The sequence below is a fragment of the Diaphorina citri genome, unplaced genomic scaffold (genome assembly GCF_000475195.1).
Source record: "Diaphorina citri unplaced genomic scaffold, Diaci psyllid genome assembly version 1.1 scaffold934, whole genome shotgun sequence".
NCBI classification, from domain to species: domain Eukaryota; kingdom Metazoa; phylum Arthropoda; class Insecta; order Hemiptera; family Psyllidae; genus Diaphorina; species Diaphorina citri.
Window position 1 is genome coordinate 14,005 of NW_007378365.1, and position 20,955 is coordinate 34,959.

Sequence of the window (20,955 nt, forward strand, 5' to 3'; positions counted from 1 at the left end):
AACAGGGGATGTTGTATCAATACAACGTAAAACCAGCAGTAAAACAATTATCACGAAATAATATCAGGGTAATATTTTACATGAAACATCACAACAGTTTACTTAAAGTTCCTGGACTATTAATTGGACAAATGCACTTATTTGACTGGGGTAAAATTATGTGGAAGTGGGCAGCAGTCAACATCGACTCCTGCTCTGGAGATCCCGTGTTCGAATCCCGGGCAAAGCGGAATATTTTCGTAATGCAAAGAACAAAGTCTCTAATGGAAAAAAAATTTAATGGAAAATTTTCTCATGCCTATTTTGTACATTGTAAAACTCACAAATTGTCCTTTGTCCTTTATTCGTAAGTGAAACAAGAGACATTTTTTTTAAAAATATCCAAATATCTTTGCACACATGCATTCAAATTTACATCACTTCTAGGTACAAATAAAAGAAAACTAAAAATTGATTAGATCAATAAAATTAATAATCGTAAAGAAAAAAAGGGGAACATGTATTTTGAAGGTCCTTTGTAAGGGGCATGAGTCCACGAAGGCATCCAAGGATATCCCTCAGGATTGGATAGAATGAGTTCTAGGATTCGAACCCTCGTCCTGTGCATTGCAAGTCTCTATCGAGAGGATGTGACCAGAGTATTTTGAAGGTCCTTTGTAAGGGGCATGAGTCCACGAAGGCATCCAAGGATATCCCTCAGGATTAGATAGAATGAGTTCTAGGATTCGAACCCTCGTCCTGTGCATTGCAAGTCTCTATCGAGAGGATGTGACCAGTTCAAACCATTGTCTAAGAGCATCACTCAGTACTGAGGGCAGGCTGTTGATATCCCTCAGGATTAGATAGAATGAGTTCTAGGATTCGAACCCTCGTCCTGTGCATTGCAAGTCTCTATCGAGAGGATGTGACCAGTTCAAACCATTGTCTAAGAGCATCACTCAGTACTGAGGGCAGGCTGTTGATATCCCTCAGGATTGGATAGAATGAGTTCTAGGATTCGAACCCTCGTCCTGTGCATTGCAAGTCTCTATCGAGAGGATGTGACCAGTTCAAACCATTGTCTAAGAGCATCACTCAGTACTGAGGGCAGACTGTTGATATCCCTCAGGATTAGATAGAAGGGAAATGGGAATGAGTCCAGATAGGAGTTGAGGGAGACTACTTTGGATTGGTGGTTAAGAGTACTGAGGGCAGACTGTTGATATCCCTCAGGATTAGATAGAAGGGGAATGGGAATGAGTCCAGATAGGAGTTGAGGGAGACTACTTTGGATTGGTGGTTAAACACGGGCATCCGAATGTCGGAGGATTGAGTTCTGAAAAGAGAAGACAAGAAAGATGGTGAGATTTACACCCATATTTATGAACAAAATGCTGGCTCTCAAGTTCGTGCTAAGCATAGTCTCAAGGCATTTGACTGGTCAATTTTGTCTTGAGACTGATCTAAGATCGATCATTCTTGTTCATAAATACGAGTGTTAGTTTCAATAGTTTCCTATCATGCGCAGAAGCTCCAAAAACAAATCAACGGAAGTTAACTAACAATTTAAAACTATCGACAAATTTTTCAAAGAAGATACTTGTTAAAATTAGTTAAGCCAGCCTATTTAGCTTAGTTGGTAGTGCGTCTGCCTTGGTAGCGCTAGGCCGCGGGTTCGATTCCCGCCCGGGGCGGATTTTATCCTGATGGGATAATATTCGTTCTCGGAACGGCTGGCTTTCTCCTATCCTGTCTTCCTTCTCTCTTCGATTTCGGGACGATAAGACCATAGCAGTTACAGTTCCCTCTGTCAAACCTCTTAAAAAAAAAAAAAAAAAAGGAAGAGGAGGAGACGTTTCAAGCAGAACTAGACAAGTGAGACGGACAGTTCCTGTAAGTCATAGGGAGACACATCTAAAATGTATTCCTTGAGTGCAGATTTAGTTTCAATAGTTTCCTATCATGCGCAGAGTGTCTAGCTAGGGGACGTTAAACAGAGAGAAGACTAGCGTCTGGCTGTGGGACTATAAACAGGGAGGAGAACAGCTAACCCTAACCAGCCGAGCAAGCTGGCAGTTTCTCAAAGGGTTCTCTCTGTTTTTAAAGACCAAGTACAAGTCCTCACGATGGTTGACTGCGGTTCAGGACGAGCCAGCCAATTTAACATGGCTAGAGCTAGAGGACCATCACCCCGGTGTATAGCAGATACAAAAAGACATCTTTTCTTTATCCTGCTATCGCCATTCGGCGAAAGCTAAAGCCGCTACAACAACAACATCATGCGCAGAAGCTCCAAAAACAAATCAACGAAAGTTAACTAACAATTTGAAACTATCGACAAATTTTTCAAAGAAGATACTTGTTAAAATTAGTTAATTTACTTAGTTAATTTTATTTAGCTCAACTACTCTTTTTAAGGGCTTCAATATCACCGCCATTTGTTTCACTTCAGATCCATTTAGATCTTTTAGATCGCCGCGGGCTAACAGTTTCTCCAATCTTTTTTTTTTTTTTTTGTCGGATAAGGCGTTTTAACGCAGGAATACCTGGTCGTTCACGCCGGTTCTCCAATCTTAGTAAACATTTTTCATCATTAGATTTTTGGACCCAATCGGTTCTTTGGGAGCCGATTACCACTCACCTTACTCTGAGGATTGTCGATGATGAGGAACACAATGAACACGTTCAAAGCCTTGGCCATCTTGACAGCACTCTTCACCGTATTGGCCCCCTCATTATTAATATTTCTCCCGTCTGATATAATAACCAAGAGCTGAGCCACCGAGCTCCCCGAATTGCTTCCCCGCGCCACAAACAGCCTGCACACCTCTTCCACAAGACTCGCCACTCGCGTCTTGGTCTGGTCGAATTTGAACTGTTGTAGTATACTGGAAAATGGAGGAATTTTTTTTTTAAGAGGTTTGACAGAGGGAACTGTAACTGCTATGGTCTAATCGTCCCGAAATCGAAGAGAGAAGGAAGACAGGATAGGAGAAAGCCAGCTGTTCCGAGAACGAACTTTATCCCATGAGGATAAAATCCGCCCCGGGCGGGAATCGAACCCGCGGCCTAGCGCTTACAAGGTAGACGCATTGTTGTAGTATACTGGAAAATGGAGGAAGCAGATCGTTTTTATTTCATTAAGAGACCACATCAATACACTAATGAAGGTCGTAGAGCAAATGGAGAGACCAGAATTAAAAATCCCTAAGTCCATTTTTGCACTTTTGGGAATCAGAGAAAGAAGGACTTAGGGATTTTTTTATTCTGAAAATGAGCAAACTCCAAAACTTCTCTGTGTATTTTGATGGACTTGGGGGTTCATTTTAATTTTTTCCTCTTCACAAACGTGTTGATCTCAGCGCGCTCTTTCCATCGATATTTGCACAACTCAAAATAGCCAAAATGGACTTGGTGGAGGAAGAAGATCGTTTTTATTTTATTGAGAGACCACATCAATACACTAATGAAGGTCGTAGAGCAAATGGAGAGGCCAGAATTAAAAATCCCTAAGTCACTTTGCACTTTTGGGAATCAGAGAAAGAAGGACTTAGGGATTTTTAATTCTGAAAATGAGCAAACTCCAAAACTTCTCTGTGTATTTTGATGGACTTGGGGGTTTATTTTAATTTTTTCCTCTTCACAAACGTGTTGATCTCAGCGCGCTTTTTCCATCGATATATGCATAACTCAAAATAGCCAAAATCGACTTGGTGATTTTTAATTCTGGCCTCTCCAAATGGATATGTAAGGGAACTGGTTAGTTCTTTGAAACCTTTACTGTAAAAGGCCGAGAATTTATCAGACAAACAAGCAACACATAGAAAACAGAAAGAATTACTTCTACTTGTGATGCTGACCGGAGTTCGATTGAAGAGGTTTGATAGAGGGAGCTGTAACTGCTGAGGTCTTATCGTTCCGAAGAGAGAAGTTCAGGATAGGAAAAAGCCCGTCGTTCCGAGAATGGACCTCATCTGTTCAGGATAGAGTTCGCCCCGGGCGGGTTCTCTCTGTTTTTAAAGACCAAGTACAAGTGTGTCTGGCTAGGGGACATTAAACAGAGAGAAGACTAGCGTCTAGCTGTGGGACTATAAACAGGGAGGAGAACAGCTAACCCTAACTAGCCTAGCAAGCTGGCAGTTCCTCAAAGGGTTCTCTCTGCTTTTAAAGACCAAGTACAAGTCCTCACGGTGGTTGACTGCGGTTCAGGACGAGCCAGCCAATTTAACATGGCTAGAGCTAGAGACCATCACCCCGGTGTATAGCAGATACAAAAAGACATCTTTTCTTTATCCTGCTATCGCCATTCGGCGAAAGCTAAAGCCGCTAAAACAACAACATTCCAAAATAACTTTCTTACCTAGCGCCGCTGATTTCACTAAACTGATCGCCCAAATGATGCAGAACTTTGGTGCTCTCTCCAAAGCTTACTATGGAGAGCTCTCCAGTTTCTAACAGGGTGAGCGCTTTACTGACTAGAGCTAGAGACTCGAATGCAAGCTGAAATCAGACAAAAAGATTGAAGAGTTTGGTTAAAAGTAGATATTATATTTCACAGATTCTGAGTTGACTAGTTGACTACTGAACTACATAGGTATGAAAGCTTATAATTTTAATGAAATAATGACCTGACCATGGAAAGTAATTACATATTCGGTATGTTTTCTACTACAAATGTTGATGAATTGTAAGAACAAAAGGGCGATTTTATTGTTCAATTAAGAGAAGGAAAATACATATTTAGTTTCTAGCCCATGATTCTGAGTTGACTACTGAACTACATATGAAAGCTTAAAATTTTAATGAAATAATGACCTGACCATGGAAAGTAATTACATATTCGGCATGTTTTCAACTACAAATGTTGATGAATTGTAAGAACAAAAGGGCGATTTTATTGTTCAATTAAGAGAAGGAAAATACATATTTAGTTTCTAGCCCAAAAAAGTCAAGAACCTTTCCAAAATTGTTAATCGAAAATTTGCAGGAACAAAAGACCCGAACAATCACCAATGTTATTCAGTAAAGTAAATAAAAAGTTCGGTATTTCCATTCCCAGGATTGGAACACGTCACATGCCTTCAGGCACACTCCATTTGTCAAGGGTCTAGACATTACCTTACCCTGGGGATCAATTTAATTTGAAGAAAACATTTAATTTAAAGGATAAGAAGCTATAATTTAATAGTTTACATGTTCACACTATTGAGCCCCTCACATTCCCACCCTTAAGCTCCTTCCACGGGACGCGCAGTCACCCGCCCCCACGGGTCCAGAGCATTCACGAATGGACCTCATCTGTTCAGGATAGAGTTCGCCCCGGGCGGGAATCGAACCACGACCTAGTGCTTACAAATACATTCCAAAACTACTGTCTTACCTAGCGCCGCTGATTTCGCTAAACTGATCGCCTAAATGATGCAGAACTTTGGTGCTCTCTCCAAAGCTTACTATGGAGAGCTCTCCAGTTTCTAACAGGGTGAGCGCTTTACTGACTAGAGCTAGAGACTCGAATGCAAGCTGAAATCAGACAAAAAGATTGAAGAGTTTGGTTAAAAGTAGACATTATATTTGACTGATTCTGAGTTGACTACTGAACTACATATGAAAGCTTACTGAACTACTTATAATTTTAATGAAATAATGACCTGACCATGGAAAGTAATTACATATTCGGTATGTTTTCTACTACAAAAAAATGTTGATGAATTGTAAGAACAAAAGGGCGATTTTATTGTTCAATTATAATATAAGATTAAGAGAAGGAAAATACATATTTAGTTTCTAGCCCAAAAAAAGTCAAGAACCTTTCCAAAAATGTTAATCGAAAATTTGCAGGAACAAAAAGACCCGAACAATCGCCAATGTTATTAAGTAAATAAAAAGTTCGGTATTTCCATTCCCAGGATTGGAACACATCACATGCCTTCAGGCATACTCCATTTGTCAAGGGTCTAGGCATTACCTTACCATGGGGATCAATTTAATTTGAAGAAAACATTTAATTTAAAGGATAAGAAGCTATAATTTAATAGTTTACATGTTCACATTCTCAAGCCCTTCACGTTTCCACCCTGACCCGAACAATCACCAATGTTATTCACTAAATAAAAAGTTCGGTATTTCCATTCCCAGGATTGGAACACATCACATGCCTTCAGGCACACTCCATTTGTCAAGGGTCTTGACATTACCTTACCCTGGGGAACAATTTAATTTGTAGAAAACATTTAATTTAAAGCATAAGAAGCTATAATTTAATAGTTTACTCAAGTCCTTCACATTCCCACCCTTAAGCTCCTTCCACGGGACGCGCAGTCACCCGCCCCCACGGGTCCAGAGCATTCACACTTCGCATCATGCGACAAAACGCCCGCAGCACCGCCATCCGCCCCTCGGTGAACTGCCTTGTACTCGAACCACACCGCGCACAGGCCGCGCGCCACGCGTGCTCCCCGCACATCACGTGGTGCGAGCCCCGGCAGTAGACTCGCGGGCGAACAACGTCGCACCCCGGCCAAACACAGCGGAGTCGATTGAGCCCGTGATATTCGGCGGGCGTCAGCTCGTAGTCTTCGTCAGAGACAGAGTCGAAGTCGCTGGAGGGAGAATCTGACCGGGTTGACGTGCTGGAGGTCGGGTAGTAGGACATGGATGGTCGAGAGGTGTCAAGGAGATTTGGCGGGGTAGAACTCGTAGTCTTCGTCAGAGACAGAGTCGAAGTCGCTAGACGGAGAATCTGACCGGGTTGACGTGCTGGAGGTCGGGTAGTAGGACATGGATGGTCGAGAGGTGTCAAGGAACTTGAGTAGGCGAGGTATCGCGAAAGTCAATGGTATTCCAATATGGACAGACAGTCTAGGGAACTGGTTTTCAGAGTGCTGAACGTTGAAATTTTCTATAGGTATCCGGATTTGGGGTAGAACTTGAGTAGGCGAGGTATCGCGAAGGTCAATGGTATTCCAATATGGACAGACAGTCTAGGGAACTGGTTTTCAGAGTGCTGAACGTTGAAATTTTCTATAGGTATCCGGATTTCTTTTTTTTCTTTTTTTTTCTCTCGAAAATTTCTACGTAGAATTTTCAATATTTTCATGCAGCAGAAAATCGCGCGGAGTTGTGTGATTCTTCAATCACAATTATAATTTTTGGCCTGCACTTCGCTTTAAATAAAAATAATAATTATAGTAACCGCAATCTAAATTCGTAATTTCGTTTCACACTTGACAATTTTCTCGTACATAATCGTAGTCTCGTATTATAGTAACCGCAATCTAAATTCGTAATTTCGTTTCACACTTGGCAATTTTCTCGTACATAATCGTAGTCTCGTTAATAAACTCGTATGTATATTAGACTGTTTAAGGACTTGGTACTTGTGCAGAAGTCACGTCCGTGGAATATTGCTACCAAAGGAACTGGCACAAACGAGCAGTGACCAGTGTTATTATAGGGTTAGGTTAAACGCAAGAAGGAGTTTTCACAATTAGAGCAGTGATTAATGTTATTATAGGGTTAGGTTAAATACAAAAAGGAGCTTTTCTTTTCCACGGTCGTGACTTCTGCATAATTACCACAAAAAGGAGCTTTTCTTTTCCACGGACTTGACTTCTGCATAATTGCCAAGGACTTTTTACTTCATGTTTATTAGACCGAACAATACTAACGCGAAGAATAAATTCTACTTACTTCTTCGTGACTTCTGCATAATTACCACAAAAAGGAGCTTTTCTTTTCCACGGACGTGACTTCTGCATAATTGCCAAGGACTTTTTACTTCATGTTTATTAGACCGAACAATACTAACGCGAAGAATAAATTCTACTTACTTCTTTTACTTCATGTCTATTAGACCGAACAATACTAACGCGAAGAATAAATTCTACTTACTTCTCTGGACTGGTTGTCTGCCATACTGGACGAATCATCAATAGCCAGCACAATCTGATAGTCTCTCTTCTGAGGTTTGGTACGTCTCAACCAGATCTTATCCTTACGGAACTTGCTGGCAATATAGGGAATCACCTGGAAACAGAAGACAATATATCGTCCCTAAAAGTACACAAGTATTAACAGGGATATACAAAGAAAATATTGTAAAGGAGATTCAAAATGTTGTCAAACTGACATTTAGTTTTGGCTACACATTTTACGAGTGGATGCCCCTCGCACTCAACCTTTGCTATTTCTTCAGCAAGGGAAATTCAGGCTGGTATACTGCGTGTTTAAAGTCCCCCGGCTAGACTATTAATAATAACAATAATAATGATAATCTCTTGGAAGGTTTCATCAGTGATTACACATAAGTTCTGTAGATCAACTTGAAAAGGAGAACAAAATGGTATACATATTATACAGAACTTCAAAAATAATAATGACAAAAATACATATATGTAAGAGGCAATTTATGAATATGCAATAACATTTATCGATATATCCTCATAACTGTATATCACTCACCTTCATGACCTTTGGATTTCTTCTCCGTCTTATCCGTGTTGCCTACGCCCTTCTGCTCAGGTCCAGTTGCCTCCTCCTTCAGCAAGGGAAATCCCCCGGCCAGACTATTAATAATAACAATAATAATAATAATAATGATAATCTCTTGGAAGGTTTCAGCAGTCATTACACATAAGTTCTGTGGATCAACTTGAAAAGGAGAACAAAATGGTATATATATTATACAGAACTTCAAAAATAGTAATGACAATAATACATATATGTAAGAGGCAATTTATGAATATGCAATAAAATTTGTCGATATATCCTCATAACTGTATAACACCATATCACTCACCTTCATGACCTTTGGATTTCTTCTCCGTCTTATCCGTGTTGCCTACGCCCTTCTGCTCAGGTCCAGTTGCCTCCTCCATGTTGCTATCCTGAGGGTCGAGCGGCTTGCTTTCCTTACTCTCACTCGGGGTTTTCACCTGGTCTTTCGAGCCATCGTCCTTGTTATCAGCGGCTTCAGCTTCGGCCAGGTTTGGGAAAGAGAAATAAATGGTCAGCCAATTATGTACAATATTTTCTAGAAAGCCTACCCTGTAAGCTTTTGATTGTGGGTTCAATGTCCACCGGGGGCAAGCTTAATCCTAAATAGGTTAGGTTTCGGAACGGCTGGATTTCTCCTATCCTGACCTCTTTCTATTTGCAATTTCAGGACGATAAAAAATGCAGTTTCTTTGTGTTATTATATCACAACTTTGGTGCTCACTGCAGTATTTTAGGATTTTTCCCAATACCTATCTCAATAATCCTAACATCCAATGTTTACCTACCATGCTGGCACCGGTCGCTATGCGCATTTATATGTCATAGCTACTCATTTTCCTCACGAGGCTGAGTGGGCCCCGCAACATCCAGTCACGGAATCAATCATTTGCTTGATACAAATTTCTTGACCCCGCCAAGAATCGAACCCGGGTTTCCCGCGTGCAAGGCGAGTGCAGTGACCACTACACCATTGGAGCTGACTTTCAGGACGATAAGAATTCCGGTGTTACAGTTCCCTCTATCAAGCCTCTTTTAAAAAAAAGTTGCATTATGTCAAGTTCTCCCCTATGCGTAGATTTCCGTCAGAGCTGGTCTTACCTTCCTCATATTGATTCGTCTCCCGGTTCGGAAGTCCTGACCTCTTTCTATTTGCAATTTCAGGACGATAAGAATTCCGGTGTTACAGTTCCCTCTATCAAGCCTCTTAAACTTTTATGTCAAGTTCTCCCTTATGCGTAGATTTCCGTCAGAGCTGGTCTTACCTTCCTCATATTGATTCGTCTCCCGGTTCGGAAGTCGCCTCTCAAGCTAGAGGCCCGGGTTGGTTCCAGGACCAGACGTAACTCCTGACTGAGTTGTTGTGCTAGGGGATGCACAGCGGCCGAGAACAGATCCCACGCTCTCGAGGCTTCAGATGTTGGAGGAGGCTGAAAGAGCACGAAAACCCCATTAAAAAAAAAAAAACCAATTCATCATCAAAGCTCAATTGTGCTTATTTATACTGCTCACATAGGACTGAAAAGTCCCTTTACTAGGCTACTACTATTATTATGGTCAAATTCTCAAATTATACTGAGGATAAAATTAATACCTCGGCTAGGATCGAACCCACGCCCTCCTGTTTACCAGGCGAGCGTCTTGACCAAAACACCACTGAGGCAGTTGAGTCGTTATCTTAAGTCGTTCCAGAAATGGGTCGACTGTGAAGAAAGCCTCTAAACTCTAAACCATGTTCTATCTTTGACCAGTACATTATGATAATGACTGTTTGTACCTGTGTCCAAGATGCTAGCTGTCTCTGCAGTGCCAGTCTAAGCTCCGCTGGATCCATGTTATTCAAACTGGCCGGGTCTAATGATTGGTACTCGTTAATCAGAGTGTGGAATGTGCTCTCGGTACCTCGCTCTACGTTCTGGGTCTGTATGACTTCACCTTCAATCTGAAATGAAGATAAATCGATTAGAAACTAACTAGAAATTTGTAGATTCGGAGAAGCCTAACCCATCCTTTAGGGTAGAACACGCACAGAAACGTAATAAAGTAAGCGCATTATTGCTCGTAAAGGACAAAAGGGTCCCTTTACCCTGGTATTAAGCTAATTACTACAATATTTGTTGTTCACGCCAACCCTATTTAAATAGACAAAGGCTAGGAAGAAGAAGACTACAATATTTGTTGTTCACGCCGACCCTATTTAAATAGGCAAAGGCTAGGAAGAAGAAGACTACAATATCTGTGGTCAAATTCTCAAACAATTTTGAGGACACCCGTTACACCCGTATGGAACCCTCAAAAGCTCCAAATCACTTAGATAGCAAATGTGAGATGATACATTATCAAAACCGGATTTAAAAAAAAAAAAAAATGGTGACGAACATTTTTATTATTTATTTATTTATTATCCTAAATAAATACAGCCCCTTGTGTAACTGACTGACTGACTGACTCACTGACTCACTCACTCATACTAATTCTAACCCACTTCTAGATGGGCTAGGAAGATGCGGTTTTCACCATTGGATTCCTTATTTTTTGTAGGTACTGGGAAAAATCGGAAAATCCCGAAATTCCAAACCGTTCCCGAGATATTGACGTTTTTTAGTCCCCCCATAAGTTTCAATAATTAGACTTACTTTATCATGGACACTCGTTGCTATCTTGAAAGCCCAGAAGAGGTTAGGTATAGTAGAACAGCCGCGGTAGACAGTAATAGTACACAGACCTAACCTCTTCTGGGCTTTCAAGATAGCAACGAGTGTCCATGATAAAGTAAGTCTTATTAATGTTTTGACCGTTGCAATGAACTCTCAAGAATACGTAAGATTAGTTTCAATAGTTTCCTATCATGCGCAGAGTGTCTGGCTAGGGGACGTTAAACAGAGAGAAGACTAGCGTCTGGCTGTGGGACTACAAACAGGGAGGAGAACAGCTAACCCTAACCAGCCGAGCAAGCTGGCAGTTCCTCAAAGGGTTCTCTCTGATTTTAAAGACCAAGTACAAGTCCTCACGATGGTTGACTGCGGTTCAGGACGAGCCAGCCAATTTAACATGGCTAGAGCTAGAGGACCATCACCCCGGTGTACAGCAGATACAAAAAGACATCTTTTCTTTATCCTGCTATCGCCATTCGGCGAAAGCTAAAGCCGCTACAACAACAACAACTATCTTTGAACTTTTCTTCATTTATTTCGGCGATAGCAGTATAGCACGTTGAATACTCCAGTTGCCAATGGGTCACTGAAGTTAAGCAACGTTCAGCATGGTTGGAATCCGGAGGGGGACCATCTGAGTCATGGCATACTGCTGGCTTTTCCCGGTCCTACTCAGGCTGGAGGTTAATATGAGAAGGTGACCAGTACATTATGCTGTTGACTGTTTTTACCTGTGTCCAGGATGCTAGCTGTCTCTGCAGTGCCAGTCTAAGCTCCGCTGGGTCCATGTTATTCAAACTGGCCTGGTCTAATGATTGGTACTCGTTAATCAGAGTGTGGAATGTGCTCTCGGTACCTCGCTCTACGTTCTGGGTCTGTATGACTTCACCTTCAATCTGAAATGAAGATTAATCGATTAGAAATTAACTAGAAATTTGTAGATTCGGAGAAGCTTAACCCATCCTCTAGGGTAGAACACGCACAGAAACGTAATAAAGTAAACGTATTATTGTTCGTAAAGGACAAAAGGGTCTCTTTACCCTGGTATTAAGCTAATTACTAAAATATTTGTTGGTCACGCCGACCCTATTTAAATAGACAAAGGCTAGGAAGAAGGAGACTACAATATTTGTTGTTCACGCCGACCCTATTTAAATAGACAAGCGCAGAAGCTCCAAAAACAAATCAACGAAAGTTAACTAACAATTTGAAACTATCGACAAATTTTTCAAAGAAGATACTTGTTAACGTCTCGTTCTTGCTGTTATCTTTCGCTCCCAATTCCTTCTCCCCTGTTTGTTTTCCTTTATCCGCATCATCCTCTGTCTTGTCATTTTCATCTTCAGGTTCTTCTTCCGAGTCACTCCCCCATACTTCTTCATCCAGTTTCTCTGCATTCGCATCCGTCTCTCCCATTTCATTATCAGGGTCTTCTTCCTTCTCCTGTGAGTCATAGCATACTGCTGGCTTTTCCCGGTCCTACTCAGGCTGGAGGTTAATGTGAGAAGGTGACCAGTACATAATGATAATGACTGTTTGTACCTGTGTCCAGGATGCTAGCTGTCTCTGCAGTGCCAGTCTAAGCTCCGCTGGGTCCATGTTATTCAAACTGGCCTGGTCTAATGATGAAGACAATATAATGATATCGAAAAAATCTATGTCATAAGTTAGCTGCATTGCAGAAGAGCAGAGGGGAAAAGAGAAATAAAAAGTCAGCCAATTATGTACAATATTTTCTAGAAAGCCTACCCTGTAAGCTTTTGATTGTGGGTTCAATTCCTACCCGGGGCAAGCTTAATCCTAAATAGGTTAGGTTTCGGAACGGCTGGATTTCTCCTATCCTGACTTCTTTCTATTTGCAATTTCAGGACGATAAAAAATGCAGTTTCTTTGTGTTATTACATCACAATTTTGGTGCTCACTGCAGCATTTTAGGATTTTTCCCAATACCTATCTCAATAATCCTAACATCCAATGTTTACCTACCATGCTGGCACCGGTCGCTATGCGCATTTATATGTCATAGTCGGCGGGTTCGAATCCCACCATCGACAAAAATTTGTACTCGTTTTTCGATTGCAAATATTTTCACGGGGTACTTTCTGGTGTTCTCGTGTTGACCCAGCACCTAAATTGGAAGTATTGTGTCTCTTCTCGCTCATCTGATGGGAGGCATACAACGGGGTGGGCATGCTACGATACAGACCACATACGTCTAATGTAGCTGTCGTTTCACTGCTACGAAATAAAAATGGGGGTGAAACACTCATCATCTTTTTTTTTATCGTCCCTAAAAGTACACAAGTATTAACAGGGATATACAAAGAAAATATTGTAAAGGAGATTCAAAATGTTGTCAAACTCTTATCATCCCAATATCGAAGGGAGAAGGAAGACAGGATAGGAGAAAGCCAGCCGTTCCGAGAACGAACATTATCCCAATCCACCCCGGGCGGGAATAGAACCCGCGGCCTAGCGCTCCGCGCTACCAAACAAGCTAACTACGCTGGCGAAGAATTTTTCCTTACCTGTTTCTGAATGGGCGCACTCTGCTCCTGAATCTTCCCGTTGACCCCAGCCAGAAATTGACCAAAGTAGCGATACAGATTATACAGGATGTAACTCAACAGACGGGCACGCGGGTGACTGCGGGCGAGCTCTAGTGAGTGACAGTGGAAGGTGAGAAGCAGGTCGAGACGAGAGTGGAACGCACCTAGCGAACAGTTCTCGACAAAGTTGGCGAGCACCTTGCGAACCTGCGAGCAAAAGGATGAGTTGAATAGGTGAAACACCTCCTATGACTAGTTAAGCCGTATTTTAATATGGCAAACAAGCTGGGCCCGTCCCTCCGGGAATTTTTTAGCCCGTAGTTTATTCGATCGTGATTAAAGAAAATCAGTACCTATGTACCTACTTAATTTGTTTAATATTCAGTTTATTATTATTCTTGATTTGATTTTTCGATTTTACTTTCATGTAACGACATGAAGCTCTTTTTATGTCACTAAGCCTACTGAGACTCGAACCACCAACCTCCAGATCCGAAGGCCACTAACCTCTGTGGCATCAAAATGCTTACCTGTTCTGCACTCATGGTCTCATCCTGAACAAAGTTCTCACACACGGAGTACAAATGGAACCAAAACTTGCTCGTTTCCTGTGCTATGCGCCTTGATGTAATACCCAAACAATTCTTCCATAGACTAAGTTCAAATTTGCGCCAGGCTATGATTTGCGCCGTCAATTCTTCCGAATGAATGGCGAGACTGACACCAGAGTGCGCCACTTGTTCCCATTCGTGCACCTTGAAACGAGAATAATAGGATGTTCGTTCAGGTCCATTTGAGAAAGAAAAAAAAAATGTCTCGTTCTTGCTGTTATCTTTCGCTCCCAGTTCCTTCTCCCCTGTTTGTTTTCCTTTATCCGCATCATCCTCTGTCTTGTCTTTCTCATCTTCAGGTTCTTCCTCAGAGTCACTCCCCCATACTTCTTCATCCAGTTTCTCTGCATTCGCATCCGTCTCTCCCATTTCATTATCAGGGTCTTCTTCCTTCTCCTTCTCGTCCTCCTTCTCCTCTTCTCCTTCCTCAGGATTCTCCTCCACATCCTGCAGTTTCCCACTGAAGTCGTCACTCATTTCCACCCCCTTCTCCTCTTCCTTGCAGTCCTTGTCTTCGTCCTTCTCCTTGCTTCCTTCTGGTTTGCACTCCTCCATCTGATCCTGTGATTCTATCTGATCGGACACATCGTTCTGTCCTTCATCATCTCCCAGACCCATACCTCCCTTCATATCCTGTCCTTCTCCCTCGTTATCATCCACGAGTTCATCAGCTACACAGAAGCCTCGCTTAGCGAGATCACAGAACGTGGCACATATGATGGAACATAACTTGGTCGAGGCCCGTAGTGATGCAGCCTCGTGCGTGATGAAATACTCGCATAGCAAACAGTACTGATCTAGCAAGGGAAGCACTTGCTGTACTGTGCGTACACAGGGGGATAGCAAATGTCCTGGCGCGTTCATACATTGTGATAGCAGACCTAGCAACTCCAGGAGTACTGTCTGCATGTTGAGAGCATTCACATCCTTGGCTAGATACTCAAATAGTTTCTCCTTCAGGTGATTCTTAGTGATTAGCTCATGTACGGATTTCTCTCCTATGTTAGAAACATCTACATTCTCTGTATTGTCTACATACTTCTTGTATAGCTCCTGTATTGGGATCATTATCTTGTGTAGAAACTCGTCCACTTTGGTTTCAAAGGATTTGAAGTAGCATCTACATACTTCTTGTATAGCTCCTGTATTGGGATCATTATCTTGTGTAGGAACTCGTCCACTTTGGTTTCAAAGGATTTGAAGTAGCTGTTCTCCAGTATGGTTGTCTCCAGATGTATCTCCTTCGGTTCACAGAACATGGCGGCTGTTAGGTTGAGTTCAAAGTATCTCTCACAATTCTCTGTTATCTTCTGTTCTACTCTCCACAAGCCGTTGGTTAGCGAGTACCTCACATAGGGTTCCTTGTAGTTGAGATGTGATGGTAGAAGCTTGGGCACAATATCGAATTGTTTCTTGATGTATTGAATATCATCAAGTAGACTATTCAGAATGGTGAATACTTCATCCAGAGCAAAGCATAGTTCATTACTCACTAGTAGGGAGCAATAGCTACTATCTACATTCATTGAGACTAGCATCTGCTCTAGGAAATCACTGGTCGTTTCCACTTTGTTCAGTCGTGCTGTGAGTTCCGCTACACGTTTGAGAATATTATCAATCTTCTCTTTCATCTCGTTGTATTTTCCGTCGTGTTTACACGCAGATATGATCGTGTTGCATTTCTCGCTCAGAAGACCCTTGTCTATTCTCTGTTCAGGACATGCGCTGAGTAACACGTCTAGTTGTTTGAAGTAATAGTGTAGGTCACTGAGTAGTTCCTTAGCGCTTGTTTTGAATGGTTTGAGCAGTTTGGTTTTGGTTGATATCTCTGGCACCAGAGTGAGGCAGCATCGTAGGGAGTAGAACAAGTGAATACATTGGATGAGATGGGCATTCTGTTCCACGTTCAAATACATGAGGTGACTAGCAAACCCGCGCAGGCGTGGTATTGTCTGCGGACTGACCTGCTTGTGAGGTTTCTTAAGGAGTGGTAACAACTGTGAGAGCCGTGCCTGAGATCGGAGTAGATGTTTGTCAAACCCTGACCAAGAGGAGATGAGCTCTCCATCACAATCTTTACGATCTAACTTCTCCATGGCTATCTTCACATTGATAGGAGGTGTTGTGAAATACTTGGCTGAGATCTCCTTCAGAGAGCAAGTCGTACTGACCGTACCATACCGGTAGGACAGTCCAGCCCTGGTCAGGAGACTGAATAGATCCACCAGACACTTCCTCTTGAACTGCAAGAACTGTTTAGCCTGTGACTTTTGCTTCTCTTTGATCTGATTCGTATCTACAGACATGCCCCTAGCGTGCTCCAAGTTCTCTAGAATCGTGGTCACAAACTCATTGACAGCTCCTATGAGGGCGTTATAGTTGTTACCACTCATGATGGTGCGACAGAGCTTAGTGGAACGAGCATGGAGTTTGGTGACTACTAGTGGATAGAGTCTATTCTCTACTAAATCTAACTGTACACGGAGCTCCTGGGACATCTTGGAGGTGAACATTGTCTCAGCTAACACGTACTCTTTACCGGTAACAACCTAAAACAGAAAGAAAGAAAAAATCAATCATTCACCTACGTAACATACCAAGCAGGAGAAAATTTACTACTAAAAACATTATTAAAGTCCATCGAAAAAGCATTTTGGAAGATTCTATCCAATTTGTCAAATTTAAAAACCAATTTCTTAGAGGCTTTATCATTACCTGGAGGCTAAAAGCTTTATTTATAGTAGGAAGATTCTTTTGAAATATCTCTTCCACTCAAACTTTCTTCTAACCATCTAAATAGGTAGGTAATTGAAATAGGTAATGGTAACAAGTAGGTTCGTACAAGCTTAACCCATCCTTTAGAGCTGTTTGCCCTTACGTTTAAGCCTCTGAGTAGGCTGGTTATAGGTAAGTAGTGTGATTGAAATAAATACTTTAGATTATTGCTTATCCAAGAACATATTATAATGGTAAGCAATAATGTCATTTTTTTTTCTTTTTTTTTTTAATTTTTTAAAAAGATGAGTGTTTCACCGCCGTTTTTATTTCGTAGCGATGAAACAACTGCTACATTGGACGCTTGTGGTCTGTGTCGAAGACTGCCCATCCGGTAGTATGCCTCTCATCAGATGGGCGAGAAGAGACACAATACTTCCCATTTAGGTGCTGGGTCAACACGGGAACACCAGAGAGTAACCCGTTGAAATATTTGCAAATTTTTGTCGATGGTGGGATTCGAACCCGGGACCTTCTGCATGGCAAGCAAGCGCGTTACCACTGGACCAACCCCCGATCAATACATAGGATTTCTAATATAAACCTAACCAATAATCGCCATTGAATAAATACTTTACCTTCTTGGCCTCCTCAAGATCAGTCATACCAGCTGACACATGGCCTCTCAATACTCTCTCAAACTCCTTCACATGTTTGGCCAGAGTACGATGTGTCTTCTCTGTGGTCTGCTTGACAGCATAGTAGTTGATATCGTTCCAGCGAGCTATCTTCACGAAGTCCTTCACCTGTAAGAAAAATAAAGACATCAAATGAAGTTAAAATGCCAATGCTGAGGCATTAGATTCATAATCGAGTGGTTCAACTAACTGAGCTTACTCCTTATTACACATTGTACTGGGAAAAATGTACTGGTAAGTCCATGTCGTATTGCTATCCTGAGGGTCGAGCGGTTTGCTTTCCTTACTCTCACTCGGGGTTTTCACCTGGTCTTTCGAGCCATCGTCCTTGTTATCAGCGGCTTCAGCTTCGGCCAGGTTTGGCCTATCTTCCGAAGCCTGAGCTTGCTCTTCTTCCACATCTTTAGCGACCTAAAAATAATGAAAATAACGAAATATAAATTAAAGCAAGAAAAGAAGGTCAGAAGGTCACGGCGGGTTCGAATCCCACCATCGACAAAAATTTGTACTCGTGTTTCGATTGCAAATATTTTCACGGGGTATTTTTTGGTGTTCTCGTGTTGACCCAGCACCTAAATTGGAAGTATTGTGTCTCTTCTCGCTCATCTGATGGGAGGCATACAACGGGGTGGGCATGCTACGATACAGACCACATACGTCTAATGTAGCTGTCGTTTCATTGCTACGAAATAAAAATGGGGGTGAAACACTCATCTTCTTTTTTTTTTTATCGTCCCTAAAAGTACACAAGTATTAACAGGGATATACAAAGAAAATATTGTAAAGGAGATTCAAAATGTTGTCAAACTCATTCTTATTATTACCTCTTCTTCTTTCCTCTCCTCGCCCGTTTTATTCTCGTCCTTACTGCCACCATCTTCTGTTTCCTCTTCCTCTTCCCCATCCGCTTCTTCCTTCTCCAAATCTTCTCCTTTCTCTCCTCCGTCTTCTTCTTTATCTCCTTCGTCATCACTAGAGTCCACTTGGTCGTTTTCTTTGTTGTCCTTGCCCGGTTCTTCTTGTTCGTCTTCTACAGTGTCCGGTTCTTTCATCTGGTCCACTTCGAGTGGATTCTCTTCTTCAGCTCCTTCTTCACCTGAAATGAAGATAAAAACAAAGTGATGAGATGATTAAATTGATAATAGAAGAAATGAGGGATTCTTTGGGTACGATGAATTGATGAGAATGAAACGAATAAGGGGCCAGTTGTCAGGAGGTTAGGAGTGATTGTGGATGTTTATAGAGAGAGAGAAAAAAAAAGAAGTATTTCTTTAACCCAATAAATTACACTTTAAATTTGCTACATTAATTATTTAACCCCCTTCATCTACCTATGAAGGTAAACTATCCAACTTCTTCAAATGGTGCATAGGTATTATATTTTAAAATTATCATGATGTTAATAACAAATCAGAAAATCTACGAAATAATAATCATTATTACCTTCTTCTTGTTCCTCTCCATCCAGGTTGAGGTTGTCAGGCAGATCAAATGGTTCTGGTTCTGGCAGAGGTTCCTGATTACCATGCAATGGATCCACTTGGTCTTCATCTTCTTCTCCTTCGACATGAAGCTCTTTTTATGTCACTAAGCCTACTGAGACTCGAACCACCAACCTCCAGATCCGAAGGCCACTAACCTCTGTGGCATCAAAATGCTTACCTGTTCTGCACTCATGGTCTCATCCTGAACAAAGTTCTCACACACGGAGTACAAATGGAACCAAAACTTGCTCGTTTCCTGTGCTATGCGCCTTGATGTAATACCCAAACAATTTTTCCATAGACTAAGTTCAAATTTGCGCCAGGCTATGATTTGCGCGGTCAATTCTTCCGAATGAATGGCGAGACTGACACCAGAGTGCGCCACTTGTTCCCATTCGTGCACCTTGAAACGAGAATAATAGGATGCTTCCATAGACTAAGTTCAAATTTGCGCCAGGCTATGATTTGCGCCGTCAATTCTTCCGAATGAATGGCGAGACTGACACCAGAGTGCGCCACTTGTTCCCATTCGTGCACCTTGAAACGAGAATAATAGGATGTTCGTTCAGGTCCATTTGAGAAAGAAAAAAAAAAAGTTCTGATAGAAGGAAATGTAAAAACGGAGGTCTTATCGTTTTGAAATCGGAGAGAGAAAGAAAATAGGATAGGAGGAAGCCAGCCGTTCCGAGAACGAACCTTATCAGTTTAGAATAAAGTTCGTTCTGGTGGGAATTAAACCCGCGATCTAGCGCTTCCAGGCCAAACACGCTACCTTCCAAGCTAACTAGTCTGGCTAAAAAAGAACTCTTGAAAATTGATATGAATGTTCCCACGTTTCAACATACTAAAGCTGGGACTGTGGTCCACCCGCACAGACAGCCCTCGGGGCCCAATAACAAATCGTGCTCCATAAAATATGACTGAAAACTACTGAAAAGAGGACTTTCAGTTAATGACGTGGGTTCGATTCTCGCCCGGGCCGAACTTTATCCTAACCCGATAAGGTTCGTTCTCTGAACGGCTGGTTTCCTGTCCTTACAGTTCCCTCTATCAAACCCCTTCAAAAAATCATTTACTTATGGAAAGAAAACTGTGTTAGAGTTGCCATAATACGTACCTTGCCCATGAGTATCTCAAGGCCCGTCAAGAACCGCGCTACGGGACTGGTCATGTCGAAGCTTAGAATCCGTCCAATCAGCTTGTGTATGCTTTGTAGTGTCGGATGTTCGGGCCATTCCTCCAGCAGATGGCACACATTACAATAAGGTGCGTTCTCTGAACGGCTGGTTTCCTGTCCTTACAGTTCCCTCTATCAAACCCCTTCAAAAAATCATTGACTTATGGAAAGAAAACTGTGTTAGAGTTGCCATAATACGTACCTTGCCCATGAGTATCTCGAGGCCCGTCAAGAACCGCGCTACGGGACTGGTCATATCGAAGCTTAGAATCCGTCCAATCAGCTTGTGTATGCTTTGTAGTGTCGGATGTTCGGGCCATTCCTCCAGCAGATGGCACACATTACGGTCTAAGCTGTGCAGGATAGGGAGGCAGGTTTGTATCTGCTCTATGTTAGGATCGCGATAGAAGTCGTACTCCTTCGACGGCTGATGAGTGCGATGCTGCAGGGCAACCTGGGAATGGGAGGATGAAATTACTTGGTTAGCTTTTTTTCTCAAGGCCAGAAACTCACTATCAGGTAGGGCTGAAAAGGTCCGCCTGTCAGGTCTACTTGATAGTGAGTGGCTGGTCTTCAGGGGGGGGGGGGGGGGGAA

General features: G+C 42.0%; 2 protein-coding genes across 5 annotated transcripts in view; both read right to left on the reverse strand.

Moving 5' to 3' along the window:
• Nucleotides 1-1,239: 1,239 nt before the first annotated feature.
• LOC113469038 (midasin-like) overlaps nt 1,240-20,955 on the reverse strand; it is a 72,262-nt gene continuing 52,546 nt past the window's right edge. Inside the window, 18 exon segments of the mRNA XM_026826443.1 lie at nt 1,240-1,315; nt 2,621-2,867; nt 5,360-5,499; nt 7,870-8,004; nt 9,738-9,902; nt 10,250-10,414; nt 11,858-12,022; nt 12,348-12,605; nt 12,669-12,740; nt 13,655-13,882; nt 14,206-15,404; nt 15,407-16,835; nt 17,640-17,807; nt 18,006-18,110; nt 18,683-18,795; nt 19,143-19,259; nt 19,316-19,586; nt 20,563-20,814. Of these exon segments, the coding sequence (XP_026682244.1) occupies nt 1,280-1,315; nt 2,621-2,867; nt 5,360-5,499; nt 7,870-8,004; nt 9,738-9,902; nt 10,250-10,414; nt 11,858-12,022; nt 12,348-12,605; nt 12,669-12,740; nt 13,655-13,882; nt 14,206-15,404; nt 15,407-16,835; nt 17,640-17,807; nt 18,006-18,110; nt 18,683-18,795; nt 19,143-19,259; nt 19,316-19,586; nt 20,563-20,814 (5,265 nt within the window). The 3' untranslated portion in view covers nt 1,240-1,279.
• On the reverse strand, nt 6,252-7,045 carry LOC103513171. Of its 4 annotated transcripts, none has more exons than XM_026826445.1 (2): nt 6,905-7,045; nt 6,252-6,671 (listed from the first exon to the last, which is right to left on the reverse strand). In XM_026826445.1, the coding sequence occupies exon 2, from the start codon at nt 6,629-6,631 to the stop codon at nt 6,272-6,274; it is 360 nt and encodes a 119-aa protein (XP_026682246.1). In that variant the 5' UTR covers nt 6,632-6,671; nt 6,905-7,045; the 3' UTR covers nt 6,252-6,271. The 4 variants fall into 4 exon arrangements, with proteins under 4 accessions (XP_026682246.1, XP_026682245.1, XP_026682247.1 ...); XM_026826444.1 differs by having other exon boundaries at nt 6,252-6,665; nt 6,899-7,045; XM_026826446.1 differs by lacking the exon at nt 6,905-7,045 and adding an exon at nt 6,783-6,883.

Bases quoted from the DNA above. Each gene is read 5' to 3' on its own strand.
- LOC103513171 (XM_026826445.1), bottom strand. From the start codon at position 6,631: ATGTCCTACTACCCGACCTCCAGCACGTCAACCCGGTCAGATTCTCCC.